This window comes from Bos grunniens, chromosome 5 (genome assembly GCF_055505025.1).
Source record: "Bos grunniens cultivar Pamir isolate PY7600 chromosome 5, Bosgru_T2T1.0, whole genome shotgun sequence".
Taxonomy (NCBI): Eukaryota; Metazoa; Chordata; class Mammalia; order Artiodactyla; family Bovidae; genus Bos; species Bos grunniens.
The window spans coordinates 104,923,636-104,949,606 of record NC_141169.1 but is presented as its reverse complement, the minus strand read 5'-3'; the positions used below and the strand labels follow the sequence as shown (position 1 = coordinate 104,949,606).

General features: G+C 56.2%; 3 protein-coding genes across 8 annotated transcripts; 2 read left to right on the top strand and 1 right to left on the bottom strand.

Annotated features, from left to right (window-relative positions):
- The first annotated feature begins 473 nt into the window (after window positions 1–473).
- On the top strand, window positions 474–13,881 carry P3H3 (prolyl 3-hydroxylase 3). 2 transcript variants are annotated; one of them, XM_086402156.1, is made up of 15 exons: window positions 474–1,019; window positions 1,862–2,014; window positions 2,370–2,571; window positions 2,664–2,795; window positions 3,263–3,399; window positions 5,148–5,237; window positions 6,411–6,463; window positions 6,594–6,661; window positions 6,756–6,880; window positions 10,974–11,075; window positions 11,353–11,503; window positions 11,688–11,805; window positions 11,884–11,959; window positions 13,053–13,193; window positions 13,323–13,881. In XM_086402156.1, exons 1-15 carry the CDS (start codon window positions 546–548, stop codon window positions 13,476–13,478), a joined length of 2,178 nt encoding a protein of 725 aa, XP_086258282.1. In that variant the 5' UTR covers window positions 474–545; the 3' UTR covers window positions 13,479–13,881. The 2 variants fall into 2 exon arrangements, with proteins under 2 accessions (XP_086258282.1, XP_086258283.1); XM_086402157.1 differs by lacking the exons at window positions 6,411–6,463; window positions 6,594–6,661; window positions 6,756–6,880.
- A 1,051-nt stretch (window positions 13,882–14,932) lies between these two features.
- Window positions 14,933–21,435, top strand: GNB3 (G protein subunit beta 3). 2 transcript variants are annotated; one of them, XM_086402179.1, is made up of 10 exons: window positions 14,933–15,072; window positions 15,306–15,395; window positions 15,658–15,696; window positions 17,434–17,540; window positions 17,640–17,703; window positions 17,819–17,981; window positions 18,063–18,129; window positions 18,219–18,420; window positions 19,841–20,057; window positions 20,835–21,435. In XM_086402179.1, the coding sequence occupies exons 2-10, from the start codon at window positions 15,339–15,341 to the stop codon at window positions 20,939–20,941; spliced, it is 1,023 nt and encodes a 340-aa protein (XP_086258305.1). In that variant the 5' UTR covers window positions 14,933–15,072; window positions 15,306–15,338; the 3' UTR covers window positions 20,942–21,435. The 2 variants fall into 2 exon arrangements, with proteins under 2 accessions (XP_086258305.1, XP_086258306.1); XM_086402180.1 differs by lacking the exons at window positions 14,933–15,072; window positions 15,306–15,395 and having other exon boundaries at window positions 15,400–15,696.
- Window positions 21,436–23,018: 1,583 nt separating this feature from the next.
- CDCA3 (cell division cycle associated 3) lies at window positions 23,019–25,965 on the bottom strand. 4 transcript variants are annotated; one of them, XM_086402181.1, is made up of 7 exons: window positions 25,612–25,876; window positions 25,468–25,518; window positions 24,817–24,991; window positions 24,431–24,557; window positions 23,933–24,226; window positions 23,497–23,600; window positions 23,019–23,368 (listed from the first exon to the last, which is right to left on the bottom strand). In XM_086402181.1, coding segments are annotated over exons 1-7 (906 nt in total). In that variant the 5' UTR covers window positions 25,614–25,876; the 3' UTR covers window positions 23,019–23,215. The 4 variants fall into 4 exon arrangements, with proteins under 4 accessions (XP_086258307.1, XP_086258309.1, XP_086258310.1 ...); XM_086402183.1 differs by having other exon boundaries at window positions 25,725–25,876; XM_086402184.1 differs by lacking the exons at window positions 25,468–25,518; window positions 25,612–25,876 and adding an exon at window positions 25,886–25,965.
- Between the last annotated feature and the right edge of the window lie 6 nt (window positions 25,966–25,971).

Genomic DNA, 25,971 nt, shown 5'->3' with positions numbered 1-25,971 from the left:
CACTTTCTGGGCAGGAAAACGTTTGAGCAGACTTGGTGTCAGGCCTGGAGTTTACCCTCCGCCCTGCAGCATTCTAAAGCTCTTTTTCTTCTACAAGTGTGGGTGGGTGTGCGGGAGGCTTCCACCCTCCTTTTCCTGGGCCCAGAGTGGAGGGGAGCCCAGTCCATCATAGCGATTCCCGTAGGATGGGCCCCCGAGTTTGGAGTCAGGGGTCCTAAGAGGCTCCTCAGGCCTGCTCCAGGTCCGGCTTCTGCCCTGTTCTCTCCACCGTCTGTTTCTCGCTGGACGCCACCCAGCTTGACCTAAAGCCCACGTTCTCCACGTTCTGCCGCAGCCGCGGGCGTCCTCTGACTCCAGTCTCTCTCTCACCCCGGCCTCTCCGGGCTGGGGCTCGGGCGCATCAGCTCCCGGCGGCGCTCCTCCCTTCTCCCCTCCCTCCTCCCCATCCCTCCTTCCTTTCCCCTCCCTCTTCCTTTCCCCTTTTCCTCCCTCTCGCTCTCGGCTCCCGCAGTTCCCTCCTGCAGCCGGCCGGCGGCTCTGGCACGATGCTCCGGCCCCTCCGGTGGCTGCTGCTCCTGTTGCTCCTGCCTCCCCCGGGGTCCCCCGAGCCCCCCGGCCTGGCCCCGCCATGCCCAGGGGCGCCTCCCCAGGCCCCCGACTTGCTCTACGCAGACGGGCTGCGCGCCTACGCGGCGGGGGCCTGGGCGCCGGCGGTGGCGCTGCTGCGGGAAGCGCTGCGGAGCCGGGCGGCGCTGGGCCGCGTGCGGCGGGATTGCGGGGCGCACTGCGCGGCCGAGCCGGGGGTCTCGCTCCCCGCCGCCCCGGGGCCCGACTCCGGGCCGGGGGCCTGGGAGCCGCTGCTCCTCCGCGCGGCGCTGCGGCGCGCCGAGTGCCTGACCCAGTGCGGGGCGCGGAGGCTGGGCCCCGGGGGCGCGGCGCGGCTCCGGGTGGGGAGCGCGGTCCGGGACGCCTTCCGCCGGCGGGAGCCCTACAACTACCTGCAGAGGGCTTACTACCAGGTGCGTGGCCCGGCCCAGGCCCGGGGTCCTCCTCCAGCTTCCAGGAAGGGGCGGCGAGCAAACGCCGGGACTCGGGTGCGGCTGTGTGGTCAAGACCTCGCCTTTGGAGTCGGTCCTGGCAAACCGGGACCAGTACCTACAGAGTGGGGCACGGCCTCGGGAGGGTGGGAGCAAAGTTGGAAGGGGGTGGAAGCCGACCGAAGATGGAGGGCAGGGGCCTGGAGTTCTAGGAAGTCTTACTGAGACCTACGTGGAGTGACAGCGCCTCTTCCCAGGAATGAAGGGGGGCGGAGACAGGGGCGAGAGACGCAGCTGGAGAGAGGGAACTGGGGGGCGGGTAGCGGGTGAGCGCGAGCCTTCGCTTGGGGCAGGAGGGAGCTTTGGGAAAGAGAGAGCAGGTGGGCAAGGTTGAGGGCTCTGGTGTCCGGTCGGTCGTGGGACCCTGCCCAGCTACCGGTGTGGTAGCTGTTGCCTACTAACGCCTACGTGGCCGGGGAAGGGGGGCGCCGGTCACACACACCTCAGCTCAGGGTCCTAGAGACCTGCGGCTTTTGCTGGCGGCTAGGGTCACCCCTACATACCCACCTTGCGTGGCCATCACTTCTGCCTTGTCTCTCCAGTGAGGTCCCTCTGCCCACACCCCACCCACTCCAGTCTTTGAGACCCCCTTTCGGTGGCTACCAGACTCCTGAGAGTCCCCACTTACTGGGGGTCTGGAGGTTGGGTAGTGGGCAGCTTTCACCTACCAGTCTTCCAGAAGGCTAGGGTGGGGATGTTGGGGAGGGGCAGACTCTGACACCCCTACCCTGGGGGCTGACTCCCCCATCCCTCCTGTGCCTCAGCTGAAGAAGCTGGACTTGGCAGCAGCCGCTGCGCATACCTTCTTTGTGGCAAACCCAGCACACCTGCAGATGCGGGAGGACATGGCTAAGTACAGACGGATGTCAGGGGTTAGGCCCCAGAGCTTCCGGGACCTGGAGACGCCCCCATACTGGGTGAGACCCTCAGCTTGACCCCAGCCCACCCCCCCAGCCTTTGACTGATGGGATACATAGGCCTCGCCCGGCTGTACACTGTACTGGGCATCAAGAAATCCGGGTATGTCCTCTGTGACCCTGATGGGAGGGTCCCTCTCTGGGACCTAGTTTTCTTCCTGAGATTCGCAGTCTCATGTGCTAACATTCGGATTCTCAGGCCTTCCCTGTATTCCCCAAGGTGACCTGAGACCTGGAGTCCAGGCCCCCAGTGAGGCCAATGCCCCTCCCCTTCTTTCTGTCTCCCAATCTATCTTGGCACCCTCCACCCCTGCCCCCAGGATCTTGGGTGACTGACCTCTCCCCTCCCCAACAGGCAGCCTTTGACACCGGCCTGGAACATCTTGGGCGCCAGGAGGCAGGCCTGGCACTGCCCTGGCTGGAGGAGGCCCTGCAGGAGAGCCTGGCCCAAGTGGAGAGCTGCCGAGCTGGCTGTGAGGGGCCGGAGGAACAGGAGAGGGAGGCAGAGGAGGAGGAGGGGACCGGGAGCCAGGGGGGCCTGTATGAGGCCATCGCAGGTAAGGGGCTGGAGTGTGGGGGGCAGGGATCACGGTGTGGTGGGGCGGGGGGAGGTATATCACTAGCTGAATCCCCCTTGTGTCCCCCACAGGGCACTGGACCCGTGTCCTGCAATGCCGGCAGCGCTGTGTGGGGGATGTGGCCACACGTCCTGGTCGCAGCCTCCCTGTTCCAGACTTCCTTCCCACCCAGCTGAGGCGGCTGCACGAGGCCCACGCTCAGGGTCAGTGCGGGGGAAGGGTGAGCCCCAGGTGGGTGGACTGGGGCTGGGACCCGGAGAATGAAGGCCTGTCTCTGATGGTACCCGGAGGTCCACCTCTCCATCCTTCCATCTATCTCTGCATCTGAGTAGGTCGGGACTCCCTGGGGACCATAACCTCGGAGGACTCTGGCTGTCCATTGTGGGAAGCTTGGGAGCTGGGTCACAGGGCTCCTTCTGTCCTCGCTGCTTCTCACTTTCCTTTCTTCTCTCCTCTCTTCCTCCCCTCTGAACTCTGCCCATACAGCCCAGGTATGTTCCAGGAAGCTTTGGAAAGAAGCAATGGATGAGCCTGTCTGCCGGGTGGGATGGGTCACTGGGAGACCACCTTTTTCTGCTCTGCCTCTGTCCCCTGGCTCTTGGCCCTGCCCAGGGATGACTGGGGTGCTTGGTCTCTGGGCTGCACCCCCAAGCTGTTGCTCTGTCCCCAGTGGGGAATCTGTCCCAGGCTATGGAGAATGTCCTGAGCTTCCTGCTCTTCTACCCGGAGGATGAGGCTGCCAAGACAGCTCTGGACCGGTACCAGGCCCAGCTGGGGGAGCCAAGACCTGGCCTCGGGCCCAGAGAGGTACCCCCTACTCACTTACCCTGTTGATGTGTGCTAAGTTGCTCAGTCATGTCTGACTCTTTGGGACCCCATGGACTGTAGCCCACCAGGCTCCTCTGTCCATGGGATTTCCAGGGCAATAACACTGGAGTAGGTGGCCATTCCCTTCTCCAGCTCACCCTGTGAGGTCGTCCTAAATCAGACAAATACAGTGGAAAAGTCACCTGGACCCACCCCCCCATTCTGGCCAAAGGCGACCCCAAGTCCAGCATCTGGCCTTGTCTCCACTCCCTGCTCCCCACTTCAGGCTATCTTTCTTTTTTTCTTAACTTATTTCAGCTGCACTTGGTCTTCATGTGGCCCACAGGCTCATCTCCTTGGCACATTGGTTTTCTCCAGTTGGTGCACGCCTTCTCTTGTTGCAGTGTGTGGGCTTAGTTGCCCTGCCGCTTGGGGGATCTTAGTTCCCTGACCAGGGATCGAACCCATGTCCTCTGCATTGGAAGGTGGTTTCTTTTTTTAGCAGAAACATTACTGACAATGGTTCACATAGTCAAAGTGAAGTGAAAGTGAATCACTTAATTGTGTCCCACTCTTTGCGACCCCACTGACTGTACAGTCCATGGAATTCTCCAGGCCAGAATACTGGAGTGGTAGCCTTTCCCTTATCCAGGGGATCTTCTTAACCCAGGGATCAAAACCAGGTCTCCTGCATTGCAGGTGGATTCTTTACCAACTGAGCTATCAGGGAAGCCCTCCCGTATAGTCAAAGTTATGGTTTTTCCAGTAGTCATGTATGGTTTTGGAAGTTGGACCATGAACAAAGCTGAACACCGAAGAATTGATGCTTTCGAACTGTGATGCTGGAGAAGACTCCTGAGAGTCCCTTGGACTGCAAGGAGATCCAACCAGTCAATCCTAAAAGAAGTTAGTCCTGGATAGTCATTGGAAGGACTGATGCTGAAGCTGAAGCTCCAATACCTTGGCCACCTGATTCAAAGAACTGACTCACTGGAAAAGACCCTGATGCTGTGAAGGATTGAAGGCAGGAGGAGAAGGGGATGACAGAGGACAAGATGGTTAGATGGCATCACTGACTCAGTGGACATAAGTCTGAGCAGGGTCCGGGGGTTGGTGACAGACAAGGAAGCCTGGCGGGCTGCAGTCCATGGCATCACAAAGAGTTGGACATGACTGAGCAACTGAACTGAACTGGGTTGTTTGTTTGTTTATTTATTTATTTTGGCTGTGCTGATTGCTGCATGGGCTTTGGATGGAACCTGTGTCTCCTCATTGGCAGGCAGATTTTTTGTTGTTGTTAAGATTTTTTTTTTAATGTGGACAGTTTTTTCTTTTTTAAGCCTTTATTGAATTTGTTACAGTCTTGTTTCTATTTTATGATTTTTGCATTTTGGCTGCAAGGCATGTGAGATCTGAGTTTCCCAACTAGGAACTGAATCCTCACTCCCTGTATCAGAAGGCAAAGTCTTAACTGCTGGACCACCAGGGAAGTCCCCTGGCTCTACTTCTGAGTCCAAGCCAGCCTTCTTCCCTTAAACTCACCCCTGCTTGCCCCAACCTGTGCACAAGTGGGCACGTGTGTGTACACACACACACACACAACCCCCAGTCTGAGCTCGGAGACCCTAACTGCCAAGGGAGGAGGGTTGGACAGAGCGGCAGGACCAGGGTTGGGGAGCCTGTGGGCTGCCCTGCTCTCTTCCAGCCTTAACTCTCCCCCTCCCGCTGTCCACTCCTGCTGTCCCCAGGACATCCAGCGCTTCGTCCTTCGATCCCTGGGGGAGAAGAGACAGCTGTACTATGCCGTGGAGCACCTGGGGGCCAGCTTCAAGGATCCCGTGAGTGACCCCGCTTCTCCCCCTGGCCGCCCCCAGGAGGGGGACAGCAGCAGTGCCCTACGGGAGGTGCCACGTCCCTCCTCAACAGCACGTCTCATTTCTCCACAACCCCATGAGGCTTGGAGAGGACTCTGTGCCCCAGGGTCACAGGCAGCTTTGGGATCACACAGGCCTAGGTGTTGGTCTCTCTGCCGCAGACAAGCTCTGGACCTTCGCTCGCTCGGCCTCAACTTCCCTGTAAAATGGGAGCACCATACTTACAGCTCTGTTGAAGCCGTGTCACTTGCTACGAAGTACAGGAAAGTCTGCTGCTGGTTTTCGTACTCTTCTTTCTGTGGTAGTTTTGAGGGGAAACTGAAAGGCAGAGATTATTCTTCCTAGTGCTCCAGCGTCAGGCAGGCTCCCCCAGCCTTCTTGCTATCTTGCTGTTTTTGAAGCCGGTATTTCCTAACTGGGAGAAAAGGGGCTGTCCCTACTCTGCCCGGTAGGTGTCGCTAGCATCCCTGAGTCACGGCCATCAGAGATGTTTGCAGACATCGCCCTGTCCCCTAACGGACAAGTCTGTTTGGGCACCGTCGCTTAAATCCCAATCGTGTCTTTATGGGCTGTGTGACCTTGGGCATGTTACTTTATGTCTTTGTGTCTCAGAGCCCTCAACTGCAAAATGGGCACATTAATACAACCTGTTTGATAAGACTATTGTAAACTTTAAATGATAAACTCCACATCTGTATAGAAAGCTCTTCCCCGGTGGCTCAGATGGTAAAGCATTTGCCTGCAACGCAAGAGACTCGGGTTCCATCTCTGGGTGGGGAAGATCCCCTGAGGAAGGGAGTGGCAACCCACTCCAGTGTTCTTGCCTGGAGAATCCCATGGACAGAGGAATCTGGCAGGCTACAGTCCATGGGGTTGCAGAGTCGGACACGACTGAGCGACTAACACACATATAAAACTCTTAAAAAAGCACCTGGCAAACAGTGCTTTGTAAGTTGTTGTTATTATTATTGCGGTGTTTGGCCCAGTGCCCATGGCTCCTGACAATGAGTCCAGGGCTTCCCCATCTCCACCTTCCCCTCTGGAAGCAGGAGGACTTTAGTATGGTAGCCCATGGTCTACCATCAAGGACTCAGAGGTGGACTTGGCAGGTGATGGTTCTTTTCCTGACCATCCCAGGACCCCTGGACCCCAGCTGCCTTCATCCCTGAGGCCCTCAGAGAAAAGCTCAGGTAGGAGGTGCCTTGCGGTAGGAGGGGCGTGGCCTGGGTGGAAGGTAAGGGGAGGAGTCCTGGGAGGCGGGGTCTGAGAAGATGGGTCTGGACTGGCCTGTGTTCACTGAGCATGTTTCTCACCCCTGAGAGAGGATCAGGAGAAGAGGCCGTGGGACGATGAGCCTCCACAACCGAAGCCCCTGACTCACTGGAAGGGTGAGTTCCTGGGACAGCAGGAGGCAGGAGCCTGGAAGGGGCTGGGTCTGCCCTCGGGGGACCATCAACCCCCTGCCCTGTCCCTCCCCCGCAGATGTCCTCCTCATGGAGGGAGTAACCCTGACCCAGGACGCGAGGCAGCTGAACGGGTCGGAGCGAGCCGTGCTGGACGGGCTGCTCACCCCGGCCGAGTGTGGGGTGCTGCTGCAGCTGGCCAAGGTGAGAGGACCTGTAAGGAGGTGGCACAGTGCTACTGGAGGAGCCTCAGGCACAGCTGCCTGCCCCCTTGCTCTTGGCCTGTCCCCCCCTCGCCACCCTCCCCACTCCCCTGCCCTCTCAGACCCTCCAGTGGGGACTGCTGAGGTTCTCTCCCTCCAGAGGACAAGTTCCTTTTCCTCTCAACTTAACGAACATGGGGCTTCCCCAATGACAGCTCAGCCGGTAAAGAATCCACCTGCAATGCAGAAGACACGGGAGGTGCAGGGTCAATCCTTGGAAAAAGCCCCTGGAGGAGGAAGTGGCACCCCACTCCAGTATTCTTGCGTGGAGAATCCCATGGACAGAGAAGCCTGGTGGATTACAGTCCAAAGTGTAGCAAAGAGTTGGACATGACTGGGCGACTAAGCTGACATGGCATAGCTGTCATGGGCTGGACATTTTACAGAAGTTTGCTAGAAACTGATAGGAAGAACAAAACAAAAACCGTAAATGCATCAAAAAGGGTGGGTGTGCAGGTGAAGATGCCTTTGTTGGCTGAGAGCTTAGTTATTGGCTCTGCACACACACAGGCTGCTTCTCCATCATCACGTCTCTCCTAGATGGGGCTAAATGATCTGTATTCACCAGGTTGAGTCTGCCAATATATGAAACTTCAGTCTCACTCTGGGTTTGTTCCTCTGTGAGTCCCTGGTGTGTACTGGAAGTACCCAGGTTCCAGGGAGAGGCAGATAAACACAGAATGTACATTTGGGAACTCAGTGTACAGAGAAGGCATCAGGCATGGAGACATAATCACAGCAGGTGGTGAGTTTGATAAAAGATGTACTCATCCAATTAGAAGCACCAAGATGAAAGTCACAGAAGAATTTCTGGAAGGGGTGGCATTTGAGCTTCATCTTAAGCATGAGTTAACCAGACAGCATGAGTTGCCAACATCCGTTGGATCATAGAAAAAGCAAGAGAATTCCAGAAAAACATCTACTTCTGCTTCGTTGGTTATGCTAAAGCCTTTGACTGTGGAGAAACAACAGCACACTGTGGAAAATTCTTAAAGAGATGAGAACACCAGACCACCTCACCTGCCTCCTGAGAAACCTGTATGCAGGTCCAGAAGCAAAATTTAGAACCAGACGTGGAACAATGGACTGGTTCAAAATCGGGAAAGGAGTACATCAAGGGTGTATATTGTCACCCTGCTTATTTAACTTCTTTGCAGAGTGCATCATGTGAAATGGCGGGATGGATGAAGCACAAGCCAGAATCAAGATTGTCGGGAGAAATATCAATAACCTCAGATATGCCAGTGACACAACCCTTACGGCAAAAAGCAAAGAGTAACTAAAGAGCCTCTTATGGGGACTTCCCTGGTGGTCCAATGGCTAAGACTTCGTGCTCCCAGTGCAGGGGGACCGGGTTCTATCCCTGCTGCAAATAAGAGTTCATGTGCGGCAATGAAAGATCCTGAGTGTTGCAACTAAGACCCAGCTCAGTAAAATAAATAAGTAAATAAAATATTAAAAAAATAAAGAGCCCCTTATGATGATGAAAGAGTAGAGTGAAAAAGCTGGCTTAAAACTCAACATTCAGAAAATGAAGATCACGGCATCTGGTCCCATCACCTCATGGCAAATAGATGGGGAAACAATGGAAACAGTGACAGACTTTATTTTCTTGGGCTCCCAAATCACTGCAGATGGTGACTGCAGCCATGAAATTAAAAGATGCTCCTTGGAGGAAAAGCTATGACAAACCTAGGTGGCATATTAAAAAAGCAGAGACATTACTTTGCCAGCAAAGGTCGGTCTAGTCAAAGCTATGGTTTTTGCAGTAGTCATGTATGGATGTGAAAGTTGGACCATAAAGAAGGCTGAGCACTGAAGTATTGATGCTTTTGAACTGTGGTGCTGGAGAAGACTCCTGAGAGTCCCTTGGACTTCAAGGTGAAAGAGTAGAGTGAAAGTGTAGAGTTGATCCAACCAGTCAATCCTAAAAGAAGTTAGTCCTGGATATTCATTGGAAGGACTGTTGCTGAAGCTAAAGCTCCAATACTTTGGCCACCTGATCCGAAGAACTGACTCACTGGAAAAGACCCCGATGCTGGGAAAGATTGAAGGCAGGAGGAGAAGGGGACAACAGAGGACAAGATGGTTGGATGGCATCACCGACTCAATGAACATGACTTTGAGCAAACTCTGGGAGATAGTGAAGGACAGGGAAGCCTGGCGTGCTGCAGTCCATGGGGCTGCAAAGAGTCAGACTGGACTGAGCGACTGAACAACAGCAACAACAACCAGATAGAGAAGGGAGGAAAATCAGGCTGCCGGGAAGAAAAATGAGGGGGCGGGGTTTGGGAACTGGAGTGGAGCACAGGAGTTCAGAGCATGGGCATGCCCAGCAGGAATTACCTGTGTGGTCTTGGGCCATGTATTTCAACATCTGTGAGCCTCGTTTCCTCCTCTACAAAACAGGGCTAAACACAGTGGTTTTGTTGTAGGGCTGTTATGAGGATTAAATGAGTCAGTACATGGTAAAGCTCTTGGAAGAATGTGCAAATACTCAGTATGAGCTGTTGCTATTATCATCAGGCTGTGTATTATCCAGGGGCAGGAATGGGGAGGAGGCGCGGGTTGAGAGATGGGTGAGGACCTCTGTACCCTGCCAAGGAGTTTGGGCTCTCTTTGTAGATGGTGGACAGTTTACTGAAGGATTTAAGGAGGTGTGGATTGTTGTCTTCTGCAGAACTCCAAAGTGCAGGGTCTGGAGACTTCGTCCTATAGGACCGGGAGCGCCCTCTAGTGGCAGCACAGAGAATGCAATGGAACAGGGAAGTGAGGAGCTTAGGGGTGACAGCCCTAGGATAGGTCTCATTTCAAGGCAGAGGACAGATGAGAAATATTTAGAAACTCAAAGAAAGAGAATTTAAGGACTAAATCAATGTGTGTATGTGGGGGTGCTCAGTCTTGTCCAACCTTTTGGGACCCCATGGAGCCACTAGGCTCCTTTGTCCATGGGGTTGTCCAGGCAAGAATACTGGAGTGGGTTGCCATTTCCTCCTCCAGGGGATCTTCCTGACCCAGGGACTGAACCTACATCTCTTATGTCTCCTGCATTGGCAGGCGAGTTCTTTATCACTAGCGCCTCAGAGGAAATCTATGTGAGTGATGAAGAATGAACTCAAGGGGAACTCCCCAGTATCAGCTATCCCCTAACCTCTGCCAGGGCGCTTGCAAGGTTGTAACTCTGCTTTAATTTTCCATGTGATACATCACTGTCTGAATTGACTTGGTTTGTTTATCTCAAAATATGAAGCCCATAGTAGCAGGGACTTTTCGTGTTCACAGTTGAGTCCCCAGTGCCCAGAACAGTGCCTGGCACATGGGGCTCAATGCCTACTGAATGGATGGATGAATGAATGAAAGCTTGAAATGAAAGCTCTGAGAGGCTTAAATGGCCTCTCAGAGATGAGGCTTATGTATGGGGTAACTAGACAGTGGTACTTTGAGCTTCAAAAAGCAGACTGAATAGAAAAAAGAAAGAAAAAGCAGACTGAAGAGGTGTCAGTAAAGGGTGATGAGAGTTGTGGAGGCAGCTGGGGAATTTGGAGTCAGCATCAAGGGTTCCCACATTCTCCAAGAGTGTGTCAGGTGAGAAGGGATGGGAGAGAGATGTGTTGGCTGGTGCCACGTCCCCACTTCAGGTCCGCAAAGACCCGGCCCAACTGTCAAACCTCTGGCCAGGGTCTTGCTCCAGAAAGACTCCTCTGTTCTCAGCCCGTCAGAACGAGCGTTTGAGCCCTTCCTGCCCCTTTCCCTGCTGTCCTGACCTCCCGGAGGCCCTTCCCCACTGTAGGAAGCCCTCCAGAGTCCTATGCACAGTCCCCTTGGCCAGTGGGGTTCCAGATGTTTACCAGGAGTGACCACTCAGACATGGAGTTAGTCATTCTCTGGAAGGGGCAGCAGCTCAGAGAACCGCAGGAGTTTCCAGCCTCTTCCAGGGACTGGCTGGTTGGAGGGAGGGCTGTGTAGCCCTGTGAGGTGGGCGGTAGCCCAGGTCTGGGCAGGGTGACCCCACAGCCAACTCCCTCTCTGCTTAGGATGCAGCTGAGGCTGGAGCCAGGTCTGGCTATCGGGGTCGCCGCTCCCCACACACCCCCCACGAACGCTTTGAGGGGCTCACGGTGCTCAAGGCCGCACAGGTAAGAGGAGACACGGAACTGGAGAAGAGGGCTGGTCTCTCTGCCTGTGGAGGGCTCTTCTGGGACTCAGAGGAGTTCTTGGCCCAGGACTGATGGAGGGGGCTCCCCACTGAGGGACCCAGGTTGCTGTCACAGAGACAATGGAAAGAGCGGTCTGGGCTGGGTTGATGGGCAGCTGCAAGCCCCAAACCGTGGGTGGAGTGCAGTGGAGGTGGGGTAGGGGCTGGGACCAGCCTTGCCACATCTCCCCTTCCCCACCCTTTATTCTCTGCCGCAGCTGGCCCGGGCTGGGGCGGTGGGCAGTCAGGGTGCCCAGCTGCTCCTGGAGGTGAGCGAGCGGGTGCGGAGCCTAACCCAGGCCTACTTCTCCCCCGACCGGCCCCTGCATCTCTCTTTCACCCACCTGGTGTGCCGGAGCGCCATAGAAGGTAACCGCCAGGGCCCCCCACCTCAGGGCCCCTCAGGGCCCTGCGCACCCTCAGTACCCCTGCTGTGTGGGTTTCCATCTTCACTGCAGGAGGACTGACTCCCCTGCCCAGCGGGGGCTCAGCTGTGACCCTGGATCTGTAGGGTGGGTGTGGGTGGGCGCCCACCAGGCCCTTGGCTTCCCAGGGGAGCAGGCGCAGCGCATGGACCTGAGCCACCCGGTGCACGCCGACAACTGTGTCCTGGACCCTGACACTGGGGAGTGCTGGCGGGAGCCCCCAGCCTACACCTACCGAGACTACAGGTGGGCGGCCCTCCAGGGGTTGGGCGGGGTGCCTGGCTGGGGTCTCACTGCCTGCCTCCTGTCTTCCTCTCTCCCCAGTGGACTCCTCTACCTCAACGATGACTTCCAGGGCGGGGACCTGTTCTTCACGGAGCCCAACGCCCTCACAGTCACGGTAACTGATGGGAAGCGGGGCAGGGCGGGGCGGGGAGGGGAGCAGGGAGCCCAGCCATAGGCTGGGGATTCAAAACAGAGGGTGCCCAGAAGCAAATGCTGGGAAACGGCAGGGGCCACCTTTGTTGTTGTTGTTTAGTCGCCAAGTTGTGTCCGACTCTTTGTGACGCCATGGACTGCAGCAGGCCAGGCTTCCCTGTCCTTCACTATCTCCCGGAGTTTGCTTAAACTTACGTTCATTGAGTCAACCCTCTCCTTTCCGGCTTCTGCAGCATCTCCCCACTCTTGTCTGTTCAGGGGCTCTCCTAGCCCCTCCCAGGAGACCTCCGAGGGGCCCCTCCAGGCCCTGCCTTCAGTGATCACCTCACTTCCTATAGGAGGGCAGGTGAGGGACTTCCCTGGTTGGTCCTGTGGCTGAGACTCTGTGCCCCCAATGCAGGAGGCCCTGCTTCGATCCCTGGTCGGGGAACTAGATTCTGCATGCTGCAACTGAAAAATCCCGTGTGTTGTAACTAAAACCCAGTACAGCCAAATAAATAAATAATAAATAACTAAATAAATAATAAAAAAAACTCAAAAATAAATAAATAAAGGAGGGCGGCTGAAGCACAGGACTCTAAGCCTCTACTCCAGGTAGAAGCTCAGGTCTAGGACCAGCAGAAGGACCGGAGCAGTGATTTTTCATTGTGCATTGCTCTGCCTTATCCGTTTAGCTTCTTCTCTGCTCACCACCACCAGCTCCCCATCATCCAATCCCTCTCTGGGGTGGAAAATGTCCCCAAGACCCTGATGCCCAGAACCCAGAGTCTGGTTGGGCAGAGGGTGGGCAGGAGAAGCAGGGCACAGGGGCAGACAGAGTCCCTTCTCCTTTTGCCTCCAACTCCTCCAGCCTCCAGTCTGGCATTCAGTGCTCCCAAGTGGAGGCCTGGTTGCCACTTGCCCCAAGATAGTCCCTGAACTACGGAGGGGACGCAGTGGGCAAGAAAGCTTCCACTGTCTGAGCCCCAACGCCGTCCTGCTCCAGGGAGTCAGGGTCAAGGTCTCTGAAGACCTCTCCCTGGAGCTGAATCTGCCATCCACCCCCCCAACCCCAGGCACAGGTTCGTCCTCGCTGCGGCCGCCTCGTGGCCTTCAGCTCAGGCGTGGAGAATCCCCACGGTGTGTGGGCCGTGACACGCGGGCGGCGCTGTGCCCTGGCACTGTGGCACACCTGGGCCCCTGAGCACAGGGAGCAGGTGAGCAGGCGGTGGGGCTTGGCACCCTGGCGGGCGAGGGGCGGGGCTGAGATGACCCAGGGAGAGTCCTGGGAGAGGGCGGATGCCGGTGGGGGGAAATCAGCCTCGACCCTCCTCCTCACTCTCCAGGAGTGGATGGAAGCCAAAGAGCTGCTGCGGGGGCCAGAGAAGAATGAAGGAGAAGATGTGGCCAGCAGGGACCCCGGCCCAGAACCCCCCAGCCGCAGGCTTCCGCGGCTCCAGGACAAGGCTGGGAAGCCGCCTCGCATTCGAGAGGAGTTGTGAGGGGGCTGGCCCAGATCCTTGGGGATATGGCCACTTGACTTGTGGAGGGTCTGCCTTAATGCCGGGGACCTTTGGGAAGCCCCCGTGTGACCACCGCAGTACAGCGAGCCCTCCATCCCTGTACCCTGCCATCTTGGGGATCACCAGGGCCGTGCAACCCTGAACTCAGAGGACCCTTTACAGACTTAGCCTGGGGACTGGCCTGGGGACTGGCCTGGGCCCAGCCAGGATGGACCTCCAGGCCTAGGACAGACAGAAGATGGGCAAGGCCGAAGTGGAAAGAACTGGCAGGGGGTAGGGCCCGAGCGGGTGCTGTAAATGAGGAAGATGAGAGAGAGGGTCGCCCCCGCCTGCCTTCCTCAGCCTGTCAATAAAGATCCTGACCATCCCTCTGCTGGGGCCAGTCAAGTGTATCGTGGTTTCCATGGTGGTTGGAGGTGGGAGACGCTGTGGCTGGCCTGGCAGGAGACAGGTATCCTGGGCCTCCCGGAGATGGGCCCCTCCAGCCCGTGATTTGTCAGGAAAATCTCAACCACCTGCCTCCCTTATGCAAATGAACCCTGACCCCTGACAGCTGCTCCCGGGCCTCTTACTCTAAGCCAGCGTCTTCCCTCTCTGAGCTTGGCTGAGACCTAGGGCAGCCTGATCCCTTTGCTTCTTGCCTTCACGGCCCCAGCAGAGTCCCACGAGTCGTGAGGACCCAACACCAGATGCGAGCAGCGCATGGGCTTGCTCTCCACTGCCGTCCTCTGCACCCAAGGCTGGGCCAGGCCCATCCGTTCCTCCTCTTTGGGTCTCCTCCTCCCAACCCCCCGGGATCAGCCCCCGGGGGCAGCTGGTTGGGGTTTGTCCTGAAGAAGGATTATCCAGATCAGTGCCTTCTAATCTCAGCTCCTGCCTGTACCTCCCCACGGCCACCATAGCCCTCTTCCCCACCACCCTGAGCTCGGGAGCACTACTTGGGGTGTTGACAATGGGCCATCTCTCCCGCTCGCTCTCTGGCTCCTGGGCTGGTTGCTAGGTAGGCCCTGATGGTGAGGATCATCACCATGCGATGAGGGGCCAGGCCTGTGGGGGGACCCTGGAGCATGGTCGGGCTGCTCCTTTGCCCCCTCCCAGACCCAACCCTTAATCCTCACAGCTTTGCTCTAATCCCATGGGGCCTGATGCTCTGCTCTCTGCCTGGAGAGGGACTGGCCAGGGAAGCATCCCATCCCTCCTCCCTCCAGGGCTTGTTGCGGGTGCGGGGGGGGGGGGGGGGCGGGTGGCGCTGTGCCCCGCTGTAGCCCCACACTCCTGCTCCCACCCTCCCTGGGCTGGGCCTAGGCCCTCTACAAGCCACACACCTCCCTCCCTATCCTCTGCCCCCACCACCGCCACCCGCTGCCACCCGCCAGCTGATTTCATTTGCCTGACAGTCGTCATTGGCCCTACCCTTCCCTGTCTGCACCCCCCCGCACCCCCCGCCAAGTGGGGCCAGGCCAGGCCAGCTCCTCTGGCAGCAGAGCCGGGGCAGGTGACGGGCGGGTGTCGCAGCTGAGGGAGCCAGGAGGCGCCTGGGGACCAGAGCTGGAAGCTTAAAGTCAGAGCCCAAGTAAGAGGGGCTGGCCTGGCTCTGCCTTCTGGGGCTGGGGGCTGCGGGGGGTGTGGGGGAGGCCCGGGACTCCAGATGTGGAGGGGCTGGCAGGGGAGGCGGTGCAGACCACCCAGTCCTGGCCCAATGTGGGGAGGGGGCTCCAGCCCCCCATGAGGAGTCTGGTGTGGACATGAGGAACACAAATGTGGCCTGGTGCGGGTCCCCCTACACACACCCTGTGTCCCCGGCAGGAGACTAAGGAGCCACCCCTCAAGCCGTCCACCATGGGGGAGATGGAACAGTTGCGGCAGGAAGCGGAGCAGCTCAAGAAGCAGATCGCAGTAACCCCACAACCCTCCATCCCACCAGGGGACATGGGAAAACCAGGAACCGAGGGTGGCTCCCGGGGGAAGGGCTGGCTTCACCCTGACTGACATCTCAGAGATCCCTGACCTGGAAGTGGCCAGAGACTTCCTGAACTTGGAGCTCAGATTTGAGATGTACCCCCCACCCCTCAAAACCCTAGAGCCACAAACCCACCCACCTAGACACCCGCGCACACACCCTGCCCCTACCCACGCCCATGTCTGCTTTCCCCCTCAGGATGCCAGGAAAGCCTGTGCCGACACTACCCTGGCAGAGGTGAGCCCCCGCCACCCCCCGACAGGGCCAGAAGGGAGGGATGGAAGGGAGGGGATGGCGTGGGAGCCCCCTGACCAGCCACAGCTTGGCGTCCAAGCTCCAGTACAGTGCGTCCTTGGAATGAGGAACGACATGAATTAATTCATTCAACATTTTGTGAGGTCTGCTATGGGCCAGGCCCGGAGTAGGAGACCAGGGAGGCAGACGCTGTCCTCATCCACAAAACAAGAGCGCCAACCCCTCCTGGCTGGCTGGCCAGGATGAAGAGGACTAGGGCTGTTAAACCAGAAGCCTTGGAGACTAGTTGTTGTTGTTTAGTCGCTCAGTCCTGTCTGACTCTTTTGCGACCCTGTGGACTGTAGCCAGCGAGGCTCCTTTGTCCATGGCACTCTCCAGGCAAGAATACTGCCATTTCCTTCTCCAGGGGATCTTCCCAATCCAGGGATTGAACCTGCATGTCCTGTGTGTGCAGGTGGATTCTTTACCACTGAGAAAAGCCCAGACAAGACTCTTAATTACGAGCTGACTGATAGTGCACTTTTTCAGTCCTGGATGCATTTTCCCCCCACATTTTGACATCCTGGAAATTGAGATGCACCCAACAATGATCGTTACAGTTATAATCGGTAGCACTTTTTCTTTCTTAGTGATCCATAAAAGAATGGTTCTTCTTGGAGCTGGTGCCATCTTAGATTGAATTAAATGTTAATAATAAGGGTAAACATTTACTGAACATGAGCCAGGCACTGGGCTAAGTTGCTTAAATACATAATTTCATTTAATTTTCCTGACAACTCCATAAGTCTGGTGCTAAAAACTTCCTTCATTTTACAGATGGAAAAGGGGGCTCAGAGAGGTTAAGTAACTTGCCTGAGATAACAAAGCAAATAAATGGCAAGTCAGGTCTTTTGACTCTGGAGCCCCAGTCTAACGTCTAGAAGGTCAAAGGAGCCTCAGGGGCATAGGACCCCAAGTTTCAGGAGGGTGCAGTTCAGTGCCATGGTGCTGCTCTGGATACCACTTAGCCCTGGCCGAGCAGCCGCCACGGGTGAGGGCAGGCTCCTAGCGGCTGGGTTCGACCAAACATGTGCATATCATCCCAAGTCCATATATGGTGGACTCACATTGGCAGTGTGAATTGGTCAAGGTGGGGGTGTTTACGTGATGGAACCCCCCTTCCCCTTCGCCTCCACCCAGGAGAGGTGGTGGTTAAACCCTTAGCCACACACCCTGGCCTTGCCCATGTCTGTCTCTACACTTCTCAGCCCTCAGTCGGGCTGGAGGCCCAACTTCAAGCTGGGCATGGAACAGAAGCTCACACACAATCCTGGCTCAGACGCTGACGTGTAGGCATGCACCCTGCTCACCCTGATTTCTTTATTTTTATCTGTGCTGTGTGGCGTGTAGGATCCTAGTTCCCCAACCAGGGATTGAACCCATGGTGCCTGCATTTGGAGCACAGAGTCCTAACCACGCACAGGGAGGTCCACTCCTCCTGACTTCTGACACCCCCTTTCAGCTTCCCTGGTGGCTCAGATGGTAAAGAATCTACCTGCAATGCAGGAGATGTGGATTCAGTTCCTGTGTGGGGAAGATCCCCCGGAGAAGGGAATGGCAACCCACTCCAGTATTCTTGCCTGGAGAGTTCCATGGACAGGGGAGCATGGCGGGCTACAGTCCATGGGGTCGCAAATAGTTGGACACAACTGAGCAACTGAGCTAACTAACTTCCTGCAGCTGGTGTCTGGCCTCGAAGTCGTGGGACGCGTGCAGATGCGGACACGGCGGACCTTAAGGGGACACCTGGCCAAGATCTACGCCATGCACTGGGCCACCGACTCTAAGTGAGGCTTAAGAGGCCTGGGCCAGGGGGTGGGGGTGGGTTAGGGGGAGACGGGCAGAAAAGGAGGGTTGGGAGACACGTGTGTCTCTCCTCTGCCCAGGCTGTTGGTAAGCGCCTCGCAAGATGGAAAGCTGATCGTGTGGGACACATACACCACCAACAAGGTACCAGGCCAGCCCACGGCCCCGCTGTCACCCGCCTTCCTGGGGGCATCCCACGCCCTTCCTGTGCCCCCCACCTGGGAGCTCAGCCCAGGCCCCTGCTACCCCACCCCTGCAGGTCCACGCCATCCCGCTGCGCTCCTCCTGGGTCATGACCTGTGCCTACGCCCCGTCAGGGAACTTCGTGGCCTGTGGGGGGCTGGACAACATGTGTTCCATCTACAGCCTCAAATCCCGGGAGGGCAACGTCAAGGTCAGCCGGGAGCTGTCGGCTCACACAGGTGAGCGAGAGGCAGAGGGTACCTGCGGGTTGTGCCTGGCAGCCAGGGCCCTGTCCTAACCGCCTCCACCCCTTGACCTAGGTTATCTCTCCTGCTGCCGTTTCCTGGACGACAACAACATCGTGACCAGCTCCGGGGACACCACGTGGTGAGGCCCGGGCGCCCGTGGGTGCGATGGCTGGGGAGGCGCCTCTGTGCTGGCCTCTCTGGGTGACAGCGTGTCCCCCCACCCTGCAGTGCCCTGTGGGACATCGAGACTGGGCAGCAGAAGACTGTGTTTGTGGGGCACACGGGGGACTGCATGAGCCTGGCCGTGTCCCCTGACTTCAGACTCTTCATCTCGGGGGCCTGTGATGCCAGCGCCAAGCTCTGGGACGTGCGGGAGGGGACCTGCCGGCAGACTTTCACTGGCCACGAGTCGGACATCAACGCTATCTGCGTGAGCCCCCCCTGTGCTTCAGTGCCCTCTGGGGACCACCTCCCCACCCCACCCCCAACTCAGCCTTCATCCCCTCCCACGGCCCCCTGCCCCTTTCCTTCTGACTTTTCACTTTAAAATAATTTCACCCACAGAAAAGTTGCAAGAATAACAGAAACAGTTCCCGCTGCCCCTTTCCTTCTGACTTTTCACTTTAAAATAATTTCACCCACAGAAAAGTTGCAAGAATAACAGAAACAGTTCCCGTCTGCCCTTCACCCATAGTCACTGTCACCTCTTTGCCACATAGGCTTTTTGGTTCCCTCTCTGTAGAGGGAGGGAGGGAGGGATGGACAGACACACAGACACACACCCATCTTAATGTAGGTATAAATACTCTTGGTTATTAATTTTTTCCCTGGGTTCTTTGACAATAAGTTGCAGACCTCACCCTCCTTTAGCCCTTGAATACTTCAGTGTATTGGAGAAGGAAGTGGCAACCCACTCCAGTATTCTTGCCTGGAGAATCCCATGGAAAGAGGAGCCTGGTGGGCTATGGTTCCTTGGGTGGCAAAGTTGGACACTACTGAAGTGACTTAGCATATACACACTTCAATATACACTTCCTAAAATCAAGGCCATTCTCTTCCATAGTCATAGTCCAATTCTTTTTTTTTTTAACTTTTATAAGCTTCTATTATTATGTTGTGATTTGTATTTTTATTTTATTGCCGCATGACTTGCAGGATCTTAGTCCCCCACGCCCCCTGCAGTGGAGGAGCAGAGTCCTAACGCCCAGACCACTAGGGAATTCCTGGCAGTCGAATTCTCAAAATCAGGAAGTCTAAATTGATGCAATACTAGTCTACAGGCTGTATTCCAATTTCACCAGTTACCTCCAAAATAGCAATGTTTCCTCTGTCCACGAACATGTGTCGCATTTCCTTGCCTTGTCTTTTCAGTTTCTTTTAAACTGGAAACCTTTTTTGCCCTTTTCCTGTCTTTGGTGACATTGACACTTGGGACGAGCACAGGCCAGTTTTCTGTGGACTTTCCCTCCGTCGGGTTATGAGACGTTTCCTGAGGCTGAGATTCAGGATATGCTTGTGTACTTGGTCCTGTGCTGACACACGGATCCAGGGCCTGGAGATGCTGGCGTCTGGGACAGCCTCCACCCTTCTGACAATGTGACCGTGGGCACGCTGCCCACCCACCCTCAGCCCCGTGCTGTCCCCTGCCGTGTGGCAGTACTGTGGAGCCAGGGAGGGTGTAGGGAGCCCGGCTGCAGCTGGCAGGCCACAGAAGGGATGGAGCAGGAGCCAGAGAGGCCGAGGGAACTGGCCTGGAGCAGGGAGAGGGCAGGAGAGGTCGAGTGCTGCCCAGGTCTGAGTCCTGACCCTCACCAACCCCCCACCCCGACCCCGGCCACCTGTATCTGCAGTTCTTCCCCAATGGAGAGGCCATCTGCACGGGCTCAGACGATGCCTCCTGCCGCCTGTTTGACTTGCGGGCCGACCAGGAGCTGACCACCTACGCCCACGAGAGCATCATCTGCGGCATCACGTCTGTGGCCTTCTCGCTCAGCGGCCGCCTGCTCTTCGCGGGCTACGACGACTTCAACTGCAATGTGTGGGACTCCATGAAGTGCGAGCGCGTGGGTAAGAGCCCGCCCACCGTGGCCACGTGGGCTCCCCTGTGGGCACCCTCTCACTGCTGCTCCCTCATTACTGGCTGACTCTGAGCTCTGCCCCTAGAGCCAGTCCCTTTGGTTCCCAGTCCAGAACCATCTCCTCTCAAAGCGAAGTTGCTCTAAGTGGCCCTTCGCCACGGCTCACTGCTGCAGCTGCTCCCCGCCAGAGGAGCTCCTTCCGGTCACCCCCAGACCTGTAGACCTGGGCCGTCCAGTCAGGGCTGGGTTTCAGGGGCCTCCACGGAAGGGAAGGGCCACCTTGGGGATTTTGCAGTGACAAGAGTCCAGGGGATGGGATGTGACTTGAGGGCCCTGACCCCACCCTGGGTGCTTCTCTGGGACTGGCCTGGTCTGAAGTTGAATCGGATAGTGTGGCTTCCTCTCTTGGGAGAGGCTGGGTGCCCAGGGAAGAGAACACTGGCCAGAGAGTCAGGATCCAGACCTTAATTCCACTGCTTACTGTCCGAGTGCCCTTGGCCGAGTCACTCGTCTCAGGGCCTCAGTCTCCATTTGGAAGCCCTCCTCCCCCGTCAAGGTGCCCTTGCTTTTCTCTCAGCAGCTGACACATGTCTAACCCTCCTGTCCCTCACCCACCCCAGATCCTGGAGGGGAGATTGGCCTCCAGGGAAACCCCGCCTCTTAGGACTAATCCGCTTTCCTCATTTAGTCAGATGCCCCACCCCCCTAACCTCTAACCCCGGCTCCCTAACACCCGCCAGGCTGACTCCTCTCCCTTTTTCTTAAGGCATCCTCTCTGGCCATGACAACAGGGTCAGCTGCCTGGGGGTCACAGCTGATGGGATGGCTGTGGCCACCGGTTCCTGGGACAGCTTCCTCAAAATCTGGAACTGAGGAGGCTGGACAAGGGGATGTAAAAGGCCATGAAGACACTCACTCAGCTGCCCCTGTCCTGCCCAGTTTAAGGTTTCTTTGAGCTTTTCTCTTCTACACCCCAGCTTTCCCCCTTTGAGGGCAGTGGGGAGTATGGGGAGCGTGCCTTTGGGAGGCAGCATCAGGGACTCGTGACGGGCAGGGAAACTGCCCCATCTCCTCCCAGGCCTCCCCTCTCCATGGTTCTGACAGCTTCTCCCTTCGTGAGCAAGGACAATGGACCCCCACCCCTCCCTAACCCTAACTTGGCAGGCCTAGCAGGCTTCGTGTCTGAGGCCGCAGGCCCTAGGATTCCTTCCCCAGAGCTACCACCTTGGTCTAGACCTGGTTGGCACAGGGTGCTCGGCCCCGTGACTATGGCTCTGACACAGCTGGGGTCCTGGCCCCCACGCTTTCTCCTTTGTCTGCCTTCTTGCCTCTCCTCAAGCACCTGCAATAAAGTGTAGCGCCTTGTATGTGTGTGATGTTTGTCTCCCACCCTCTCCTCTTCCGGAAAGACACAGGTCCCACTCAAGTAATGCAGTATTACAAGTGTGGTGATAGAGGTTGGGTACCAGATAGCTGCAGGCAGAAGGGAGAGTGGGGGCAGAAATTCAAGCCTCAGGGCCAACGCCTGAGATGGGTCAGGAGGAGAAGGTGGCTGGGGTGGGGTGGGATCTGCACGACAGCTCAACACCGCCTGCCTTTGGTGTGTACAAGTGTGTTTGCACAGAAAGTTTATGTTGAGAAGGAATCAGATTACAAAAGGTCTATAGAAAGCTATAGGCAATGGGGAACAACTCAAGAGTTTCGAGCAGAGTAGTAATAATCAGTGATGCTTCTTGGGAACATCGCCCTCATAGTAGTGTAGAGGGATGAAGTGGGGGCGGGGGGAGCCCCGAGGGAATGGAGGTAAACAAGGCAGGAGGCAGGTGGCAAGACATGCAGGAGTGGCAGGACAGAGTAGGGAGGGAAGGGACGGGAAAGAGAGGAAGATATGGAATCACCAGGAGGAAGTGACCCAGGGCTAGGATATGGGATATTCGGAGGGGAAGATTTGAGATGATGGCCAAGGTTAGGGCTTGGCAACCAGGTGGAGAGTGCTGTCATTCACCCGGTGAGGGGAGGAGGAGTAACTCTGGGGGAAGAGCACACATTCAGCTTCAGACAAGTTGACTCTGAAGTGCCTCTGGGGCAGCCGGATGAAGGTGAGGGTTAGGTACAGAGACCTGGGTGTTACCAGAAATTGGGTGATGGACAGTTGAAGCCCCAGAAATGGGGGGAAGGGGTGGTGGTGGGATGAATTGGGAGATTGGGATTGACATATATACACTATTGTGTATAGGATCAAACCAGTCAATCCTAAAGGAAATCAACCCTGAATATTCGTTGAAAGGACTGATGGCTGAAGTTGAAGCTCCAATACTTTGGCCACCTGATGTGAAGAGCTGACTTACTTTCCTTGATGCTGGAAAAGATTGAAGGTAGGAGGAAAAGGCAACGACAGAGGATGAGATGGTAGAATGGCATCACCGACTCAACGGACATGAGTTTGAGCAAATTCCAGTAAACAGCAAAGGACAGGGAAGCCTGGAGTGCTGCAGTCCATGGGATCGCAAAGAGTCAGACTTGAGTTAGCGACTGAACAACAGCAACAACAGCAATGTTAAAATGGATAACTAATGAGAACCTACTGTATAGCACAGGGAACTCCACTCAGTGCTCTGTGGTGACTTAAATTGTAAGAAAATCCAAGGAAGAGGGGATATATGTATATGTATGGCTGATTCACTTTGTTGCACAGCAGAAACTGACACAGCAGTGTAAAGCAACTACACTCCAATTTAAAAAAAAAAGGCCCCAGAAGTAAATATCCAGGGACAGCAAGAGGAAAGGGCCAAGGTCAGCACCCTGGGGAACCCTGGGATTTAGGGGAGGTGTGTAGATGAGGCTTGGAGGTGCCAGCATGGGGACAGTCAGGCCAGGGAACACAAGCCCCCTCCAGGCTTTCTGCAGACAGGAGGCCCAGTGCACAGTTTAGGCATAACACTTAAAAATATAACTTAAAATCACTTGCTTTAATATACAGAAGTACATCAGACACAAAGAAAACCAACGAAGCTCTGAGTCCCAGGGTTGGCAGTTTAGGGGGAGTTAAGAGAACGAACCTTTCCAGTCTCCCAGGGCAAGAAGGGGTGGGAGGACCCAGAACACGGCCAGGCTCTTGGGGAGTCTGGTGCTGGGGCCATGCACGGTCTAGTTCTCCACCAAAGGGAAGTGCCGGTTTTCCTTGTCATGACCCTGGCCTTGCTCCCATGCTCGTCCTCCAGTTTTCAGAAGTCGTCCAGTTCCCAGAACGGCCCCTTCCTTTAGCTCCCTAAAGTTTTCACTCAGGGAAGGCTGCTTACCCTGCAAAAGGCATAGGGCAAGGTGAGGGAGGGCAGGAGGCTGTTCGGGGAGAGAAGACTGGGTGGGGAAAAGGCCCCCATCATTACTCTGGATTTCCTAGTAACAGCTTTCACCCGCTCGCCCTTTACCTGTCGTGGGGTCAGAGCCCCGGGGGAGTTGTCATCCTGCAGGACGGTGAGAGGAGACCTCCCTGGCACTTTGCTGTTTGCTTTCCGCCTGCTGCGCTTAGAACCTGTGCAGGAGACACAAGAGACACGAGTTTGATCCCTGGGTCAGGACGATCCCTTGGAGGAGGGCATGGCAACCACTCCAGTATCTTGCCTGGAGAATCCCATGGACAGAGGAGCCCAGCAGGCTACAGTCCACAGGGTCGAAAAAAGTCAGACACGACATAATTAACACACACACACATACACGCACAGGCACACACACATAGAAACTCAAGTGAGTAAGGAATTAAAACAAGCAGCCAAGGTTATGGGCTTTCAGGTTATTCCTCCTCTGTCCATCTGTGGACGTTATCCCAGAGTGCTCTTCCCCATCCTGTGCCCTTAGATTCTGTACCTGAAGATCGAGGAGTCTCGGGGTCTCGCAAGGGCTTGTCTGAGACCTGGCTGGCCACAGGCGTTTCTGAGGCATGTCCTGTTTTCTCCTTGGCAAACACCTGCTCAGCAGGGAGCTCAGTCTGGCTCCCAGGAGGCACCTGGTCTTCAACAGAAACCTGGGTGCCCAGAGGCAAGTCCAGTCGAGGAGATGAAGGTGTCTCTAGGGGCAGAATAGCTTCGGGGGGAAGGCTTAATTTGGGGTCTTCGGTCTCAAATACATCACTCAGTTGTTTCACCAGTGGACTTGGGGGATCTGGGGAGGGGAGAAGTGACATGAGATAGTGACCATCTGTCACAAATCATTCAGCAAGGAGGAAGGGATACATGGGCCTTAGGATTCACGCCCTGGTCAGTGAGGGATTGGGAGAACAGAAGTCATTGAGAGACAGCAAAGTGTTGAGAAAACAAAGACGTGGGTTCAAAGCAGGAGGATGACAGCATTGGGCCCAACACTTACCTCCGCTCGTCTTCATAGGTGTCCGTGCAATGCCAAGGGTAGGGGAGCGGGGATCTGAGTCCTGGACCAGCTTATGTCCCTCCACCTGCTCCCCTGCTGGCAGGCTTGGCTGTGGGGAGCTCTCTACCTATCAGGACCAAAGGCTAAAACGAGTCTGGGCCCTCAACTCTCCCTTCCCAGGTCTGTAGCCTTAGATCCATACTGCAGACGGGAATTGCAAAGGCCCTCAGATATTCAGCCTACTTCACCGGGATTGAGAATATGGAAAATAAGGCCTCAAAGGCGAGGGGTACTGGGGGAAGGGAGAGTTCTCTTAGATTAGGACTCTCTTAGGGACTCCGAAACCGAGACAGATTCGCTGCCTCCTCCATGCCACCCCTGTGTACCTGGATGGGAGTGCGCAGGATGCCGGCGCTGGGTGAACGGGGGTCCGCCACTCGAGCCAGAAGCTTGTTGTGCGGCGGAGGCCGCGCTGGAGTGACTGGGACGCTCTTAGCTGAGCCCATCGTAACCAGCAGAAATAGGATGGGGCAGGGCCCGGCCCAGGAGAGGAGGTTATGCCTGCAAGAAATGACTCAGGTCTCAGCCCTTACGGCGACCACGTTCGACCTTTGACTCCAGACCACCCGATCTCCCCCCGTTCCCCACTGAGAAACGGCCTGGCCGCCGGGCCAGAGGTCTCTGAGGGGATGATGACTAATACAGTAGACAAGGCAACTCCTTCAGGGCCTGCTGGGCCCTCTAAATTATTCACTAATTTACTCAAATCCCTTACCGGGCCCCAATTCCACCTCTGGGTTCAAAGTGGCTCAATCCTTAACTCCCGAAGCTGAGTTTCAAACTTCCCGCCACGCCCCTGCCCCGACCCTATTGGCTGAATCGATGCCGGCTCCTATAGGCCGTCCCTGTGAGTCCCGCCTCCAATGAAGGAAGCCATCGGGCTGCCTGAACGTCTATCATGGGTCCGTGGGGCCAATAGGCAGCGGCTTGACTCGCCGGGGTGACGCCTCCTTGCTAAGGGGACTTTTGTTCCGTACCTGGCTGCCGGTTGTGAGATTTTGCGGGATGCTAATCTTCGCGTAAGAGACCTTCGGTTTCAAATGAAGTGATTTTATTAAAAAATAGAATCATGAGTTAGTACGCTATTATTTACATATCCCGCTGGAGACGGAGTTACGAACATTTTTTTTCTAAGGCCAGAAAGATAGTAATCCTCATTGGTCGACGTAGTTAGCAATCACTCAACACGAGCCCTCTCGAACCCCGCCTCATTGGATAGCCCCTTTTCAAATACCAAGACTACAGCTGCCCTTTAATTTTCCCACTGGACAGGTCTCCCAGGAAAGTTTCTGGGATTGACTGGTTTAAACAACCATCAGTTTCTGCTCTTCAATAGAAGATACGCGAATGCACTGTAGGGTCCCAGAGTCTCGGCAGCAAAACTCCGGGGCCCACCTCGCTGTTCTACGTGCGCTTTGCCCTGGAGGAGTGGGATTGGCTCTTTCGACCATCGATTGCATTAGAAGCGCTTTTCATTGGCG

Excerpts from the sequence above, each read along its gene's own strand:
- GNB3 (XM_086402180.1), top strand. The coding sequence starts at position 15,553 with ATGTACCCCCCACCCCTCAAAACCCTAGAGCCACAAACCCACCCACCT. Across the intron at positions 18,130-18,218 it reads AGCTCCGGGGACACCACGTG|TGCCCTGTGGGACATCGAGA; the intron begins GTGAGGCCCGGG and ends CCCACCCTGCAG. Across the intron at positions 20,058-20,834 it reads CATGAAGTGCGAGCGCGTGG|GCATCCTCTCTGGCCATGAC; the intron begins GTAAGAGCCCGC and ends CTTTTTCTTAAG.
- P3H3 (XM_086402156.1), top strand. The coding sequence starts at position 546 with ATGCTCCGGCCCCTCCGGTGGCTGCTGCTCCTGTTGCTCCTGCCTCCC. Across the intron at positions 11,076-11,352 it reads CGGTGCTCAAGGCCGCACAG|CTGGCCCGGGCTGGGGCGGT; the intron begins GTAAGAGGAGAC and ends TCTCTGCCGCAG. Across the intron at positions 11,806-11,883 it reads TACACCTACCGAGACTACAG|TGGACTCCTCTACCTCAACG; the intron begins GTGGGCGGCCCT and ends CTCTCTCCCCAG.
- CDCA3 (XM_086402184.1), bottom strand. The coding sequence starts at position 25,950 with ATGCAATCGATGGTCGAAAGAGCCAATCCCACTCCTCCAGGGCAAAGC. Across the intron at positions 23,601-23,932 it reads CGAGACTCCTCGATCTTCAG|GTTCTAAGCGCAGCAGGCGG; the intron begins GTACAGAATCTA and ends TCTCCTGCACAG. Across the intron at positions 23,369-23,496 it reads GGGCTCTGACCCCACGACAG|GGTAAGCAGCCTTCCCTGAG; the intron begins GTAAAGGGCGAG and ends TGCCTTTTGCAG.